General features: G+C 37.0%; 1 protein-coding gene across 1 annotated transcript; it reads left to right on the top strand.

Moving 5' to 3' along the window:
* Window positions 1-1,738: 1,738 nt before the first annotated feature.
* LOC141480318 (uncharacterized) lies at window positions 1,739-18,572 on the top strand. Its single transcript, XM_074170228.1, has 2 exons — window positions 1,739-8,363; window positions 17,666-18,572. The coding sequence occupies exons 1-2, from the start codon at window positions 7,242-7,244 to the stop codon at window positions 17,666-17,668; spliced, it is 1,125 nt and encodes a 374-aa protein (XP_074026329.1). The 5' UTR covers window positions 1,739-7,241; the 3' UTR covers window positions 17,669-18,572.
* The last annotated feature ends 653 nt before the right edge of the window (window positions 18,573-19,225 follow it).

The following is a 19,225-nucleotide window of genomic DNA, read 5'->3' as shown; positions in this document are numbered from 1 at the left end:
TCTAATTTCTTGCTAGGTTTCCTCTAGTTTCCCGTGCTCCATTTTTCAATGGGCTGGGTCCTAAAAGTCTGTAAAAGAAAAAAGAAAAGAGAGCTTAATCGCTTTCGCTTTAATCGTGTGCTTTCGCACACACAGTTCTGAAAAGAACTAGCTTCACAGTGTTTAGGTTAACGCAACACTGTAAACGTTTTATAATCGCACTGATTTTAAAATTCTAACGTAGCACTTTAGGTAACACTTCGGCTTTCGCTTCAATGCTTACACTTCGGCGTCTCGAGTCGAACTGAATTGTGGGTGGCAGTGGACGGCTGCTCACCGGTATTTTACCGTCGACGATCACCGGTCGGCGTGTGTGCCAGGTCCCGTTCCCACATGTGGTTCACTATTGGAATTTGGACGACCGGTACAAAGTCGGCCGTCCAAAATCGGCCGATATTCTATTGGTAGCGGGTGCTTGCACACTCACCGGATTTGTATCGGTCAAACAATCAGTTGCTTTGTTGTCGTAATTAGCACGCACTATCAAAACGAAGTTAATGCGTAGTAACTACAATTTCACCGAGCATTCGAGACTGGAATGGTCGGTAAAAAACCGGTGAGTATGCAAGAGTGTATTTAGTCATGTACGCCACTACTTCCCGGTACTGCCGGCGATACAGTGGCAGTGGACGGCTACTCACCGGTATTTTACCGGCGACGATCACCGGTCGGCGTGTGTGCCAGGTCCCGTTCCCACAAGTGGTTCACTATTGGAATTTGGACGACGGGTACAAAGTCGGCCGTCCAAAATCGGTGTGTGTGCAACTAGCGTTAGGTACAACAAACACGCTTGAAATGGCCACTTGGGACGGAGTTACAAGACATGCCTACCTCATTTTATGTTTGTGGAGTTACACAATTTTCTAAAATGGAAATTGTGACTGAGTTGAAAGATTGTAGAAAACCGTTTTAGGAAAGGCGGTTACTTGGGTTTCGCACTAACAGATGGCAACATAATATTATTTCGGGTATAATAGGGAGTTAGGAGCTTTGCTAATTAAGGCGACGAGATGTGAAATGTTCAATGCTTATATTTTATATCTGTTATAAAATATTGCACTGGATCTTATGAAAAGAAATATTTTTATCATATTAAAATATCATTTGTTGAATATGTTTTCAAATCGCAAGGTCCAGGAATATTTTTCAAGAAAACAGGTGTGAAGATTGCTTTTTCATTATATCAGTTACGAAACATAACAACTAGGTCTCATCACAAGGAGTATGTGCCTCATACCGAAATATTATTTGTTGAATCTGTCTTTAAATTGCAAGGTTTATTGAATTTTCTCAGGAAAGCAGATGTGAAGTGTTCAATGCTTATATTTTATATCTGTTATGAAATATAGCACTGGATTTTATAAAATGAAATATGTGCCTCATACTGAAATATTATTTGTTGAATCTGTTTTCAGATTGCAAGGTTTAAATTTTCTCAGGAAAGCAGATGTGAAGTGTTTCATGTTTATATTTTATATATGTTATGAAATATAGCATTGGATATATAAAATGAAACATGTGCTTCATACTGAAATATTATTTGTTGAATCTGTCTTCAAATTGCAAGGTTCATTGAATTTTGTTAGTTAGGAAAGCAGATGTGAAGTGTTCAATGCTCATATTTTCTATCTGTTATGAAATATAACACCGGATCTTATAAAATGAAATATGTAGGTCTTACTGAAATCTGATTTGTTGAATTGGTCATCAAATCGCAACATTCATTGAATTTTCTAATGAAAGCATATGTGAAGTGTTCAATGCTTATATTTTATATCTGTCATGAAATATTGCACTGGATCTTATAAAATGAAATATGTGCCTCATACTGAAATATTTGTTGAATCTGTCTTTAAATTGCAAGGTTTATTGAATTTTTTCAGAAAAGCAGATGTTCAATGCTCATATTTTGTATCTATAATAAAATATTGCACTGGATCTTATGAAAAGAAATATTTGAGTCATACTGAAATACTTCTTAACGCACATACGTAGTTTTTTGCACGGCCGAGAACTGCGAGAAAAATATAGTAGATAACCAGGAAATATGAAGAAGGAAGTCCACAACGAATTGCCATTCTTAAACGTATTGGTGAAGAGGACCGGCACTAAGTGGGAAACATCTGTATAGCGAAAATCCTCACACGGGACAGTATCTGAACCACGAATCCAACCACCATCAATCGTCTTAAAGATGAATCATCAATACTCTATTAGATCGTGCTTTCAAGCTCTGTAATACAAAGGAAGGTCTCGAGAAGGAACTATACATCATCATCATCATTTGTTGAATATGTTTTCAATTCTCAAGGTTCAGGAACATTTTTCAAGCAATCAGGTGTGAAGATTGGTGCGTCATTATATCAGTTACGAATCATAACGCATCAGGAGTATGTGCCTCATACCGAAATATCATTTATTGAATCTGTCTTCAGAATTGCAAGGTTTATTGAAATTTCTCAGATATGAAATGTTCGATGTTTATATTTTATATATGTTTTGAAATGTAGCACTGGATCCTATAAATTGGAATACTTGGGTCATGCTGAAATATATTTGTTGAACGTTTGTTTGAAGGTGGTTGACAATGTTTCGAGGTGTATTTATCAGTTCGGACTTCCATTGTCTAATATAATATAAATTGATTTGAAATCCCTGAAAAAAATAAAAGATTAACCGAAAATAACAATTTTATTAATAGTAAAAATTATACATGTCAAGTATAACCTCTGTGATATTTTGATAATAATTATAAGGAGTTCAATGTGAAACCAATTTTCCAATAATGACTATCCATTGAAAGTATATATATTGGTCTATATTAACTATCTTATAATATGGTGTAGATAATAGTTACTAGTTTATTATTCCAAATTACTACTTGAAATAGATTTGTTTAAGATTTCATATAATCTATCGAGCATGCACTTTAATCGGATCTATATATGCTTTGGGAGGGTTTTTGGATAGAAATTTAGAAAATTTTGTGTCAATTCCCTTTGCAATTTTATTAACACTTTTAGTCCACCAAAATAAATTACAGCGAATTATAATTTGACAAAGTTTTTTGCCTGTATCATGTTGAGGACAATTAAGAGGCTGAAAATACAATTTATTTGTTAAAATGTTCTCCAACATGCAGTTCCTAACCGAGGAATAATGTAGAAAAGATAATTAAGAGACTGTCTAACTAAGAAATTCAAACACTGCCCCGGTCGAATCAAATGACCTCGTTCATACTGTCGAGCATCTATAAAATCGTCATCCGACTCTGAGTTATACCTAAATAAAATATTTCTTTTACAATCATCACAATTATTAACAATTTTGGATTTTAAAAGAATTCTACCTATTGACCCACTCATGTACTTCAATGTACATCTTGCCAATTTTGTTTTACCAATATGTAAATTGTCTGGTATGCCAGGTACTAACAAAGTAGAATCATCTAAAGGATGAACCCCAGCAACATATTCTCCGCACAAAAAACTTCTTAAATCATCGAGAGCTCTTGTTGACATATCTCTTTCACAGTTTGATCCTGGCGAGTGAGCACACATGAAATTATTTGCTAATAAAGTTTTGAAAGAACTGATGAAATGAGAAACATCAGGTTTTGTATTTCTAACTCCATGACTTCTAATGTAACTAAAAAAATTTTCAAGTGCATCTTGATTGAATGCTGCCGTTAATATATATTTGAAATCGAATTTAGTTAGGAGAATATTTTTTAAATACAAAAATCCACGCAAAGTAAAATGTAGATTTTTCAAAGTAGGAGGAAGTATAAATTTATTTTTCTGTAAAGAAAAATATCTCATACGTGTTATAAGTGGCAAAGCTTCTTTCCAAAACTTGGAATGTCCTGAATGTAAGTGCACATTTTAATCTTTTTGCCTCTGGTTTTGATTTTCTTGAGACATTAAGACTGTCAAACAGCTCATCCAAAAATAAAATTAAATCGGCAGTGTGCTCTGCTTCAGCAGGTAAACTATGGTTGTTTTGATATCTGATACAGAAATATAAAATGGAATCAAGATCATAAAAGAAAAAAAGTAAAATCTACTAAAAATAGGAGGATTTATTGACATTATTGCTACATAAATAACTTCGAAAGCCAAATAAACTAACAGTTGATCACAAAAAACACAGTATGTGCCTCATTTGGATAAGAAAAGAAATAACTTTACAACAAAATGTTATCACCTTTGAGTACTCCTTATGAAAATGATTAAGGTTGTAATTATAAAATGCAATGATCAATCAGTATTCATTAAATAAGCACAATTACAAATAAAAATAACAAATATATCTTACCCCAATGTGCAATTATTTTCATTAAAGATCCGACACTGTAGCTGAAAACTGAGAACAGGTTTCAACTTTCATTTTATTCATCTTTGATTCATAAATATGAGCATCTGTTAATTTGTAGCACATTCCTAAAGATGGTTCTGACGAATCGAGTTGATAAAATATATTTACCCAGATAATTAGTCTTTCAGTGCTACCATCTCTAGGTACCTGAGAATATAATTACACTCATCAGTGTCGGATGTTTCCCTAATATTAACATTTTGGCGGGAAAGCGTGTGTTACTTTTCTATTGTTTACAATCAGTATTCTGTGGTATTGAGATCAAACATACAGACGAATACCAAAACAATTGATACAGGACAATTGTAATATGTTTGTTTCATTCGAACAGTATGATCGCAATCTCCATATTTGACTTTTGATTAAATTGAAGACAGTTTTGTAGGATATTGGAAGGATAGATGTGGTTGATTGGTAATTATGAAATATGATGATCTCAATAAGGGATAATATTGAAAAGGGTTTGCTGATAATAACATGTTTGTTTGACTTGGCTTTTTCGATAATACCGAGATTCATAATTATTGAAGTGATTTGCTAAGGAATATACTGCTATTTGGTCAAAACTAAATTTTCATGTCTGATTTCGTCAATTTATATCAACAAAATGTATTCAAAAGATGTTAACATATATTTTTGAGTTGATCTAAAATTGAAGTAGATCAAAACCAGTTTCAGTTATAAATTTTTTTCGAACAGCTTTTATACAACATAATTTAATGGTTATGTCAATTTGTCTTCGTGAAGTCAACATTGATCTTTCCTCTTTGTTATGTAGTGATTCTACAAGATAACGGATGTCATAGAAAAAGTGTGTTTTTATTAAAGATAATATTTTGAGGATCAATAAAAACATTCCAGTTAACTAATGATTTAAAACAACGTCTCACAAAATGTCAACCGAAAAGATATAATTTTACACAATATAGAAATATTTTTTTATTGTTGTCTGGTGTTTACAAAATATATGATGCAAGAGTTAAATTTAATATTTCCAGGAACATAAAAATGAGGACGAGGGTTGATATCATCAGGTTGGGAGTACATCGTTAAACAGTTTTCTTTTGCTCGTTTCCACACCACCCTGGAGGTAGAGCTGCCGGAGCGTTTGTTTTCGAGATTGTAGAGGAAAAACATCGCAAATAGCTCTATATAAAACCTCTCTCGAAAGAAAATAGATATGTGATTTAATTTGAAATAAAATGATAGTAGGGTTCACTTTTCTAACAGTTCTGTTTCGATTCACAAAAATTCACCTGTATCTCAGCAACAAGATAATATGTTAACAGAAATTTTCAATGTGATATATGGTTTTCACTTGAACATCGAATGTAAATCAATATTCATAGATTTTGAATTGAGTAATGTCCCCATGGAAGAGTATGGTAGGTTTTAGGAATTAAATAGCCTTTATCATCGTTAGGATTCAGGGCAATCTTTGTTTGTTCTGTTGAAAATGGGATTTTATTATTTAAAACATGTTTAAAGGCACCCATTCATTTACAGGCCGCCTTCAGGCCGTGGACTGTCGATCAAGTCGGCCGTCGGCGACCTTATTGAGGCCACACATTACTCAGGCCGCCTGAGAGATGAAGCCTTCAGGTTTCGGCCGGACAGGTCGCAGACTGCAGGCGGCCTCATATTTCACTACACACGTCAGTCCAGTTGATCCGAAGCAGGCGAAGACGGCGACACAAAATATACCAAAAAGTATCAAATATGATTAACTTCGAAAAAAGAAGAAAAATAGCGTGTTTATTAATAGTGTTATTACTATTAGAGAGACCACCTCGACAAAGAAAGCGATTTTGGGTGAAGGATTGGCTTCTTGAAAGAGAACATTTGTCACACATGCAACTAATTGAAAAACTCCGTATGTCTAGTACAGATGATTTAAAGAATTATCTTCGTATGGGTGATGTCACTTTTCAAAGGTTATTAAAACTAGTGAAACCTTTTATATCGAAGAGAAACACGAGAATGAGGAGAGCAATTAGTGCAGAGGAAAGATTAATTGCAACACTACGGTTTCTGAGGATTTAAAGTTTTCAACGCTCATTTCTCCACAGGCACTAGGAGTCATTATTCCAGAAACCTGCAACATAATTTACAAAGTATTGAAAAGAGAATATTTGAAGGTAGGGAAAAATAAATTTATTTCTCAAATTATAACAAAAATAAAAGACGTTTGATGTGAATAGGAGTGTACACATATTTCTTTTCATTTCTTGAAACTGATCAACTCCGTTAACTCTGGCGGGACATCTTGGACGGGTGGCTGATATTGTCGTTCGAAAACGCATGGCTGATTTGGGACTGGTATCTGATGGTTGTTTAGATACGATGAGTAGGATACATTATAAACAGTCTCGTTAACAGATTGGCTCAGTACAATATCAGACTCACTAGTTAGTCTATTTTGAATGGCGTAAAAAAGGGTTTTATTAATCAAATGTTTCGCGTACAGTCTCTGTTCTTCATTTAGTCGACGAAACTTGTGGGCGACGTTTTCTCCTATTGTATCAAATTCATCAGACTTGTCCTTCTCGGTCAATGTACCGCAAATCTTGTCAATAATTTCCCGTTGCTCTGTTAGCATTCTTTTTGAAGCAGGCACTTTTCTAGAGGAAGTTGTATATGTTCGAGAAGGGGTCCTACTACACCCGGTCTCGATTGGAGTTTCTGAAGAATTAACTGGCGTGATATTCGAGTCTTCAAGCTCTTCGTGAACCATTGATGCCGGACTGTTGATATTCTCATTGTCTGACTGAACTGTTTAAAAAAGGGTACTTTGAGTTTGTACACGTACTTAATAAACACTTTTTATGCTAACAGTACTCATTTTATTATCATTATTATTTCAGTTTCCAAGTACATCCGAAGACTGGCAAGTCATTGCGAGAAACTTTGAGAGTAGATGGAATTTTCCCAATTGCGGAGGATCTATTGATGGCAAGCATATCAGAATTGTCCAACCTGCTAAAAGTGGATCGTATTTTTATAACTACAAAGGCTACAATAGCATCGTCCTAATGGCAATTGTTAATGCCGATTATGAATTCATTTATGTCAGTGTTGGGTGTAACGGAAGAGTATCTGATGGAGGTGTTTTGGAGACGACAACTTTCTATGATAAACTGATGCAGGGAACACTGGGTCTGCCAAGTAAGGAATCGACGAAAGAAAACATGACTTTTGTATTTGTAGCAGATGATGCTTTCGCATTACATGAACACATAGTTAAACCCTTTCCTCAAAAAAACTTAACACCAGACGAGCGGATTTTCAATTATAGATTGAGCCGAGCCCGGCGTACTGTTGAAAATGCATTCGGAATTCTATCTAACCGATTCAGAGTTTTTCATACGTCAATCAATATGAAACCTGAAAAAATCAATTATATACTTCTTGCATCTTGTGCTTTGCATAACTTTTTACGACGACATTCATCAAACTCTTACTTGCCCAAAAATAGCATCGATACTGAAGTACTTGATACAGGGGACATAATAATGGGAGACTGGAGAAGTGATCACACATTAGGAAACTTACAACATGGATATGGACGCAATCTTGGGGAACCCCAAGAAAAAAGGGTCTGGGTAAAAAGTTGGCTGCGAGATAGAGAGGCTAGCTCTCACATGTCGTTGTTCCATGAACTGAGGCTGTCTCACCACGAGGATCTGGTGAATTATCTGAGGATGAGTGAAGAAAATTTCCAAAAACTTCTAAATTTGGTTGCATTGAAAATCAGAAAAATGGACACTCGTTTGCGCCAGGCTGTTACTGTCGAAGAAAGGTTGACTGCAACTCTGAGATTTTTGACAACGGGTCAAAGTTTCGAAGATCAGAAGTTTCCCACGCGAATTTCACCTCAAGCACTTGGGAAAATCATACCCGAGACCTGCAAACAACTTTACCTGGTGCTAAAGGATTCTTATTTGAAGGTAAGATTAAATTAAAAAAAACTTCATTCATCTTATTATGTTTTATTTTGCTCCATTACATTTAAAAATTATGTAAGCAGATATGTAATTGTGTATTGGAAATTATTGAGAGAAAAAAATCAGATAAGTATTTTAAATGATAACGGAAGTATTTTAATAACGTATTTTAATAAGTATTTTAATAACGGAAAGCTAATGCGCTTTTAATTCAATTCAATTCAATATATTTATCATATTTTGTTTGGTACAATATCTACTATAATAAAAATACATCGTAAACCCAAAGGAAACATAGAACATACCTAAGCAATGAATGCTTGTATCGTAATGTTCCATTCTTCCATTTGGGTATCTTAATTTACTTTTTTATACACTGCGAGTTTCGAACAATAAAAATGATAATATTGATAATATCGAGTAGATGAATTTGAAATTTATCATAAGATTAATTTTATATTAGTTAGGTTGGTTAAGATAATGGGAAAGAGAAAATAAGAAAGAATAAATAATAAATTATAGACTAATAGAGGAGTGTGTATCAGTTGAAAATTAAATTTATAAAAGGGTATTTATAGAAAGTTCACAGAATCTTTGAAACAGGAAGATATTTAATTAAATGGATTTCTGCTGATAAGTACACAACAATACATGGAAATTATTTCACAGCGCGAAGACAATTCGTACGCCGTAAGTGTGTCAACTGTAACTCCCTGACTGTCCTTCGATAGATGTCTGGGTTTTCGGAATTGGCAGCCACCTGCTAGGGCACGGCAGGGTCGGCCCAAGGCTGGGTAAAAGGGATTTGTTACAGTCTCCCCCCCTGGTCTCGAACTCGCCTCGAGGAGGGACCAGTTCTATTGGCTGTATTCTTCTTCTTCTTCGGAGGTCTCCCCCTTTTTCTTAAACCAAGCGCGGGTTTCTCAACCTCGCTGGCTTTTGCATGGGTGAGAGATGAGACATGGTAAACTCCCAATGGTGTGGTTTGGTTATCGGGATGGGCAACTTCATAACTGACTGCGGATACTTGCCTCAGTATCTTGTACGGTCCATCTCTTTTCGGATAAAACTTTGCAGTGAGTCCTTTCGCAGCATTGCTAAGCGCGTGTGTCTGCACCCACACTAGGTCACCAACCTTGAAAGGATCCACATCTGTTCCTCGGACATCTGCATAGACCTTTCGACGGTCTTGTGCTTTTTCATTCAACGCTTTGACCTCTTGCCAAGTGGTTGAAATTTTCTTTAGATAAGAAGTTATCTGGGGAATGAAATTCTCGGTATCCGTGACGACCCTGAAATCATGTTTCACGTCGTCAGGAGTTCGTAACTCGCGCCCAAATGTTAAGTAGGCAGCAGTCTTTCCTGTAGTTTCACACCATACGGAGTTCATGGCAAATCTGGTCGTTGCAAGCTTCTCAGGCCATGATCGATGATCGCTCCCCACCAGGATAGCGAGTCGTGGTTTGAGATCACGATTTTTCCTCTCGACCATGTTGGCTGATGGGTGATAAAGAGGGGTAAATGTCTCCTTGATGTCCAAGGTATAGCATACCTGTTGCATAACAGCGGATACAAACTGTACGCCGTTATCGCTAATGATTTTTCGAGGAAGTCCATAGCGGAAAAATATTTCATTAACTAGAGTGAGGGCACATTCCTCTGCAGTAGCACGTTGCAAGGCAAATAACTCGACCCACTTCGTAGAAATGTCTTCAACAATGAATATCCACCTTTCTCCACTTGGTCCTTCCGGTAATGGTCCGAAGAGATCTATTGCTAGGGTTTCAAATCTTTGCGCATATACAGGAGTTTGTAGAAGTCCACCTGGTTTCTGGTTTGTGGCCTTGTAGCGCTGACAATCTAGGCATTTACTTACATAGGCGGTCACGTATCGTCGCATCCCTACAAAGTAATACCTCTTCGCAATGCGTTGGAGAGTACGCTCAACACCATAATGAGCGGCTTCTGGTGCATCATGATATTCACTTAGAATTCTGTCTCTTTCATGAATAGGTACTACCAACTGTGCTTCTTCTTCATCTTCTTCTGGGAAGTAATGATATAGTACTCCCTGGGACAGGATATAACCTCGATCTGTCCACTTGGCAAATTCTGTATCCGAAGGATCTTCGAAACTTTTGATTATTTTTGACAGTTCAGGATCTTTCAATTGTTCGTTTCTTATCTCATCTGCCTTCCTATGAGGCAATTCGATAATAACCTCGCACAACTCGCAAGCCACTTGTTCTTCATGGTCGCAAGGAGGACGAGATAAAGTATCGGCAACAACGTTCCGCTTCCCTGGTAAGTACCCTATCTTGATATCGTAACCTTGTATCAATAAAGCCCATCGTGCTAACCTACCAGTAGGAGATTTCAAGCTGAGTAACCATCGTAGTGGTTGGTGATCGGTTTGCACGACTATCGGGGAACCTTCAACGTAGCCTCTGAATTTTCCTAGGGCCCACACCACAGCTAAGGCTTCCCTCTCTGACATGGAATAGTTTCGTTCTGCGGCATTCAGCAACCGGCTCGCGTATTCTACAGGATGTTCATCTTCTCCTTCACCTTGTAGCAATACGGCGCCTAATGCATAACTACTTGCATCAGTACGTATAATGTATGGCTTCGTCTCGTAACTTTGTCTAAGTATAGGGGCTGACACCAGCAACTGCTTCAGTTTTTCAAATGACGTTTGGCATTCGGGAGTCCACCGCCATACTGCCTTCTTTTTCGTTAAATCGCTGAGCGGGCGAGATACTTCTGCGAAGTTTGCTACAAATCGCCTATACCAGCTAGCAGTTTGAAGGAAGGATTGCACTTCTTTGACGTTCCGTGGTGGTAAACGTTCACTTATCGCCGAAGTCTTCTCGGGATCAACCGAAATACCTTCCGGAGTAATGTAATGTCCAATGTATTTTACTTTGGCACTCGCGAACACGCACTTCCTACGGTTGGCGCGAAGTTTAAATTGTTCAAGTCTATCGAACACGAGCTTCAAGTCATGTAGGTGTTCTTCAAATGTACTGGAAAGAACAATTATATCATCCAAATAGCTGAGAATCACTACACTGCCGAGACCACGTCGAAACTGGTCCATTAATCGTTGAAATGTTCCGGGAGCTCCTTTCAAACCGAACGGCATAAAAAGGTAACGATATGTCCCGAAGGGCGTAACGAAAGCAGTCTTATCTTTGTCACGATCAATAACTCTCACTTGATGATAACCCGATCGTAAATCAATCGTGGTCATGTAGAACGTTCTTTTGGCTGCATGTAGTAAATCGTCCATTCGCGGAATCGGATACGAGTCACTTGTTGTTATGGCATTCAGCCGTTGATAGTCTACGCACAGTCGAATTCCCCCATCTTTCTTAGGAACGAGTACAACCGGTGCGGCCCACGGACTTTCGCACTCTTCTATTATGCCTTCAGCTAATAGTCGATCCAATTCATTTTTCAGTAATGACTTCTTAGCTGGGAACATTCTATACGGAGGTAAGGCAATCGGAGGGTGATCGCCAGTGTTGATGTGGTGCTGTGCATAGGGAGTCGGTTCTCCCCCCAGACTGAATGTATTCTCGTGCTGATTCAGAAAGGGTTGGAGTCGAGAACGTTGATCATCTGTGAGCATGGTTCCTTCTTCCGGGCGCAAGTTATCAGCCTTTCTAGTTTCGGAAGTCGAGTAGGAAGCGATATCGGAAGAAGTGGTGGCAGATTCGAACATCAATTCGTAACGAAGCGATTGGTTTTCTGAGAAGTACCACTGCTTGTTATGAGCGTCTAGGATAAGTTTCGCATCCTGTATGAAATCTATGCCAAAGAGAGTTTTATTAGGCGCATCTGGGAAGATGATGAATTTGGTAGGTATATTCTTGCCTTTGACCTTCACGTCAACACAGGTTACAAGGACATTCTCCATTTTACCTTGACCATCAGCAAACTTCACCAAAATATTTTCTTCAGAAAATGATTGGTCTTCGCGTTTCAAAATATCATATAATGCCTTACCAGCAACACTCTGTTTTGCCGCTGTGTCTATGAGACCTTGACCGTAATGTCCTAAAATTTCTACATGAATAATTGGTCGTGAACGAGGAGCAATCAGCGTGTCGATGCTGAAAAATTCCATTGAAGACGTTTCAATATTATTACATGAAGGGCAATTAGTACGAATGAATCCTATCATACCGCATCCATAGCACGATAATGGAGAACTGGTATTACTCCGAGAAGTACTATCTGATGTAGGATTGGATGAACTAGATCGAGCGGTGTTCGAATCACGGGTGTTATTTTGCTCACGCGCAGATGTTTTAGGTTTTCCGTAGTCCTGAGAATTTCTGTTTGAAAGTTTCCTACATTCGTCTTTTGTGTGGCCTATGTTTTTACAGTATTGGCAGCGAATGCGCCTTTGAGTCTCTTTAGTGTCTTTCGTCGCGACCTTGTCAGTACGGTCGAAAGTTTCTTCAATCAACCTTGAGTTTGTCAAAAGTTCACTAAAAGTTTTTACTTTATCACGTGGAACTTTCTCTCTTATTCTACGATTCAATAACCCATAAACCATATCCAATTGAACCTCTTCTGTAAGAGTTCCAGAAGGAAGCTGTGCTAGTATTGAACGCAGTTTACAAATAAAAATGTCTGTTGGAGTATTTAGGTCTTGCTCGGTAGCGAATAGTTCACGATAGACTCTATATGGTGGTTTTTGTGGACCGAATGTGGTTTTCAATAGAGCTAGCGCATCATCCCATGTTTGCACTGTAGTCTTTACGCCTTGATACCACTTTGCCGCGAACCCATCGAATAACATCGGAAGTCCTTTGAGAGCATTTGCGTCGGATACTTGAGCACAATCTTTATATATACAAACAGCATCAATGAAAGCATTCACATCAGAGTCTTTAGAACCGTCAAAACGTGATAAGCACTTCGAAAAATTACCGCCAGTAGTAACACCCTGTGTAGTGTTACCTGCCAGTGATATTCGCGACATGAGTTCCGCGAATTGTTCGTTAGTCAAAACTACGTTTGCCATTGTATTTCGTTTTTGAGTACGTTCCTGACGTTCAACCGCACTAAATTGTCCACACGAACGTAAAAAATACGGGTGACCACCCTGTTGATCCGTGATTGTACTTGGTTTTCACAAAGTTCAGCGAGTCAAAAGTATAAAGCGTACTTATAGTTTTGCCGCTACGATGAATACTATACCAAATTCCAGCTTATTGCATCCCTGTTTTCGCTTGGAAGTCCAGAATTACAAATCACCAAATGGCACACACTTATATTTTAAATATCCGAACAGATGAACTGAATGCACAATAAACGAGTCATCAGAGTTCTTAGAATTGAAATCCAGAAGCAACGACGAGCACGTTGGTCGTTTCCAATTGTTTGATGTCCATCAATCGGTGAAACCGGGAACAAAGAAACAATTCTGTATTTGTCACACACGGCACGAAATAAAACCGGTAAAAAATCCATTAAGAATCTTACAACTTTTTCAAATATTCTGGCCACTAGTTGGAGCGCCACTATAAAAGGGTATTTATAGAAAGTTCACAGAATCTTTGAAACAGGAAGATATTTAATTAAATGGATTTCTGGCTGATAAGTACACAATAATACATGGAAATTATTTCACAGCGCGAAGACAATTCGTACGCCGTAAGTGTGTCAACTGTAACTCCCTGACTGTCCTTCGATAGATGTCTGGGTTTTCGGAATTGGCAGCCACCTGCTAGGGCACGGCAGGGTCGGCCCAAGGATGGGTAAAAGGGATTTGTTACAAATTTAGACTATTGTTTTCGAGAATGAAACTTTTAATGTTTTGTTTGTAGTTCGCCATTTTTGTTATTTGCTTTTCTTTTAGAGGTAACTTATTGTATAGTTTAGGTCCGAAATAGAATATAAATCTTTGTGTATGACTTTTTCTGAATTTGGGTATTCTGATAGATAGATCCTCAACAGATCTTGTATATTTTTCAGCAAGATTTTTTTCGTAGTTCTGTTTGTTTTTGAATATCCACTGAAGGCATTGATAGGAATATAGACCCCTGACATTCAAGATCTCGGAATTTTTATATAGCTGATGTGTTGAGAATAACCTAGGTTTCTTCAATATAATTTTCATCAAAGTGTTCTGTGTTGTTTGAAGTCGTTTTATTGTTTTATTATACATTCCACCCCAAGCATTTATACAATATCTCAGGACAGATTCCGCTAGAGATTTATACAATATAAAGATATTTCTTTTATCCAAAATATCTCGTAATTGATAGAAGCTTTTAATTAGCAATCTGAGTCTTTTCACTACGTAATCAGAGTGCGCGTCCCATCTCAGATGCTGATCTATCATAATACCTAGATATTTTAGTGCGTTTTTGATTAGTGCGTTCAATTTATTTCTATATAAGTTAAATTCTTTTTTAAGCTCTACTGAAGGAGTGCGTGTCAAATTATTTTTTAGTTTATCTCTTTCGAATGGATGTTATAAGTCCTGATGTGATCCATGGTTTAATTCTGTAATGTCTTTTTACGGGTATGTTATGATTATGGGAGGCTAATTCAGTGTAAAATTGGAGTTGAGAAGTAAACCTGTCATAAGCTTCCTGGGCATCTGAACACATGATAATATCTTCCCAGTTTTCGCTTTCCAGATATTCATTAAGTTTTATGTAGTTGACTTTCTTTATTGACCTATTAATAATGGTTTGTGTGGGTATATTTTCTTGAAATATTTCTAGATAGGTTGTGTAATGATCAGTAAGATTTGTATGAAATATGACAGGCGTTGTTATTAAATTTTCCAAACCCTTTTTTTTTCTTAAAAATATATGATCAAGAATACTTCGTGAATCTTGAGTAACACGGGTGGGCTTGTTGATAAAGGAAAAATAACCATATTGCATGAGAATATTTACATATTCATCAATATATGTTGAAGATCTATCCATCAGATTCAAATTTATATCACCCATGAAAATATTTAAATCTCTTTTTCCAAGGGAAGAGAGATAGTTACGCAAGTCATCTATGTAGACTTGTGTGTCAGTTGACGGTAATCTATATGATGCTGTTAGTTCTATACACAGGTTGTGTATAGATATTTCTATTGATAGTAAGTGTGTTTCTGTCAATTTGACAATTGTAGCTTTTGAGTTCATATTCTCTTTCACGTATACAATAACACCATCATTTTGATTTTTTTCGAGTTATTATAATATATTATATATCCTGGTATTTCATAGTCACTAATTGTGTCGATATTCCAAGTTTCAGACAGAACTAAAACATCAGTATATTCGTTTAATTCTTGTGAATATATTAATAGCTCATCAAAATTTTTATTTATACTCCTTATATTGAAATGTGCAATTGATAACACACCCCTCCCTTTGTCCTCTCTTATATCTCCTACAAAATAGTCTTTGATGTGGTTATATTCTAAAGTTTCTATTTCCTCATTCTCATCTAATAAATTAAAAAATTCTAACATTGTAAGCACTTATGCCTATGGATCGGAAACAATGTCAAATTAGTAAGTATTACAAGAGGTACACTCCCATGCGATATTTCATTTTTATTTAACGAAGCGAAGTTTTAATACGCACATTATAGTATTTGTATATAGATGAATATATTATGTAAGTATATTGATAATTCCAAGAAATATTAAAGATATAAGAAAAGAAAAAAAAGAAAGAGGAGTTTTTAACTTAATAGTACATACAATATCATTCAGGATACGAAAAGTTTGTTGTAATCTTCATGTGATTTGATGATTGAAACTTTCCCATTAAAGGTGACGTAGATTTTTCCCGAATCAGTCCATGTGTTTCTCAGAGAAACTTTTTCTATAACTTTGTTGAGAATTCCGACTTTCGTTTTGGTGAGGTCATCACGGATAACTACTCTCGTACCTTTAAGCAATCTTTTCTTTGTATAAATCATTTGCTTAATGAAATAATCACTGAGTTTTACGAATATTCCTCGAGGTTTAGTTTCAGATTCCTTTTTCCCTATTCTGTAGCAAATAATTATGTCAGTATCTTTCAACTTGATAGACATTTTTGAATTTAGGAACTTGATCAATTCTTCTTTCAGGCTTTCCTTCGGTTTCTCTTCATAGTTGAACACACGTATATTATTTTTTTTCATTTCCTGCTCTATGCTGTCGTATTTTCTTTCCATAATTTGTTTTTCAGAGTTCATGGTTTCTATAACGCTGTGTAGAATGGTTATTTTCTCATTGGTATTCTTCCTGAAGTCATTGAACTCGTTTTTCAATTCATAAACATTTTTTTCAATCTCCTTTAGTTTTTGTTCAATAGAATTTGCGACTGCTTCGGCGACACTATCTGCTATGTTTTTCATGAATGTTTTGTCCTTGAGGAGATTCAACATTGCATCGTTTACAGATGATTTTATTTCTTCTGATAAATCCCTTGTAAAAACCATTTTTGATGGAAAAAAATGTGTTATATTTACTATTACGTAGTTTTCACAGGAAAAATTCACAAATAGAAATGGGTATATAGCACTTCATCAACTATTGATTTTTGCTCGTTTTATGGGAGCGACACAGATATACGTCTACTCACGGCACATTCGAACACTCGAATGGACAACTATTTTCAGACAACTACTTCAATAATAACAATTCAGACAACTGGTTATCAGAGTCAGCATCAGCAGATACCAAGTATTCGTTTGTGGTACTTCCCCCTCCAGTTCTCGGATTGAAGTTGTTAGTAGTCTGGGAGAGGTTTTCATGTTGACCAAAGAAGCAGGGAATCTGTGTTTCTACTCGACGAACTGGTGTTTGCGGCTGTACGAACTTGAGACCCAGGAAATCAGTTTCCTCTTGAAGCCTTCCCTTCACACCATGCATCAACACTTTGTTGATTAACATTTCAGTTTTTGAACTCCATCCATATGGCGTAATTTCCATGCGACGTTGAGCCCAATGCCATCGAACTCATCGTCCTCCTTCAAAGCTTTCAAAGCTGCGTCGATAGCATCTTTTCTTTTTTTCTGATTGCCCGATTTTTTTGTATTTCCGGATGAAGTTGATGGGCCTGATGAAATACTGTCAGACCAACTGAGGCTAGCAACTGGGGAAGGGGGCGATACTAGTTGTGATGACGTATGGTTTGAGGTTTCATCCTGACTCTCCTGGAACATAAATTGAATAGAAACTTTAAAAGCTGAATAACATATAATATCACATAAATAACATATAACATAAAATATTAATTAACATATAATACACCTTGTTTTATATTTATTATTTGTTTCAGTAACCAAACTCTGAAGAGGAATGGCGACAGACAGGGAAAGATTTCGAAAACAGATGGAACTTTCCTAATTGTGGAGGGGCCATTGATGGGAAGCATATCAGAATCAAGAAACCTCCAAACAGTGGCTCATATTTTTATAATTACAAGGGGTTTTGCAGTATAGTTTTGATGGCAATCGTTAACGCAGACTATCAGTTCATATACGTAAACGTTGGCTGTAACGGCAGAGTCTCTGATGGAGGTGTAATTGAATGTACCGGTTTTTATACGAAGTTACTAAACAAAAGTCTCAATTTGCCACCGAACAGTGCCAACAAGGCAAACCTCAATTTTGTATTTGTAGCTGACGACGCTTTTGCTTTGCATGAAAACGTACTTAAACCATATCCACAAAGACAATTGACTTATGACCAGCGCATATTCAACTACCGTTTGAGCAGAGTTCGCAGAATAGTAGAAAATGCTTTCGGCATTCTGTCAAGTCGTTTCCGGATATTTCACACAGAAATCAACTTGAAACCAGAAAAAATAGATTTCATTGTGCTAGCAGCGTGTGCTCTTCATAATTTTTTGAGGAAGGAAGCAAAACCGTTGTACATGCCATCAAATTCACTCGATGTAGAAGATATTGATAGTGGGGAAGTTATTCGAGGGGATAGGGATGAAAATCAGATGGTGGGTCTACGACAGGGATATAATACACAAGTTTCATGTGAAAAAGCAAAGGAGAATCGTGATAATTACAAGAACTATTTTGTTGGAGAAGGTGCAGTTTCCTGGCAAAACAAATTTGTCACCAATTAGGGTGAGAGGGTGAAATATTATACTGTGAAAATTTGTTTGTACTGTTGTATGTATTTGATATGAATTAAAGAATAAATTAGAATAGAATAAAAATAGTAAGTTACGAGTTGTGATTCCTCACTCCCAATTGTCGCTCTAGTTTCTTCATGGTCGGCTGTAAACAATAGCAAGTCGAAATACCACAGTGATGGGGTATACGCGTCATGTCCCGATGAGCCCGACTTTTGCTGTTTTACTTTCTTCAACTCTTTACGGAACGCACATCTCAAGTTATTAATTTTTTTTTCACTGTGTCAACGGTGGCTGACGGCACAGTTTTTTGATACAATTTCAACAACTCTCCGTACGCCTCATCCCGCGATCTTTTATTTGCGTCCTTGACTTTCCATAAACAGGGGTAGGCCCGATATAATTCAATAAATTCGGAAATGAAAGGAGGTTTCCCGTCCATCTTTCCCCGTCAGTCCAATCTCGGCTGGTGAATGCTCTCACGAAAATTATCTCACGCAAAACTGATGGAAACGGTGACAACAGATCGCTTGCCTGCAGGCTGACAGTGTGTGGTGGGGGCTGCATGAGATCATTATCGGACAGGTCGCTGCCTGTCGCGAATCTCTCATCCTATCCCCGCCTGCCCGGCGACCACACACCTTCAGTCCGGGCGAACTGCAGTCCATTATCTTCAGATCAACTGATAAATGTGTGGGCAATCCCAGCCTTACAATTATCTTCAGTTGAACTGACAGTGTATGGAGC

The sequence above is a fragment of the Leptinotarsa decemlineata genome, unplaced genomic scaffold (assembly GCF_025532065.1).
Source record: "Leptinotarsa decemlineata unplaced genomic scaffold, Ldec_3_MD MMD2_P_RNA_scaffold_7, whole genome shotgun sequence".
Classification (NCBI taxonomy): Eukaryota; Metazoa; Arthropoda; class Insecta; order Coleoptera; family Chrysomelidae; genus Leptinotarsa; species Leptinotarsa decemlineata.
The sequence above is the reverse complement of the archived record's forward strand: the minus strand, read 5'-3'. Positions and strand labels throughout refer to the sequence as shown.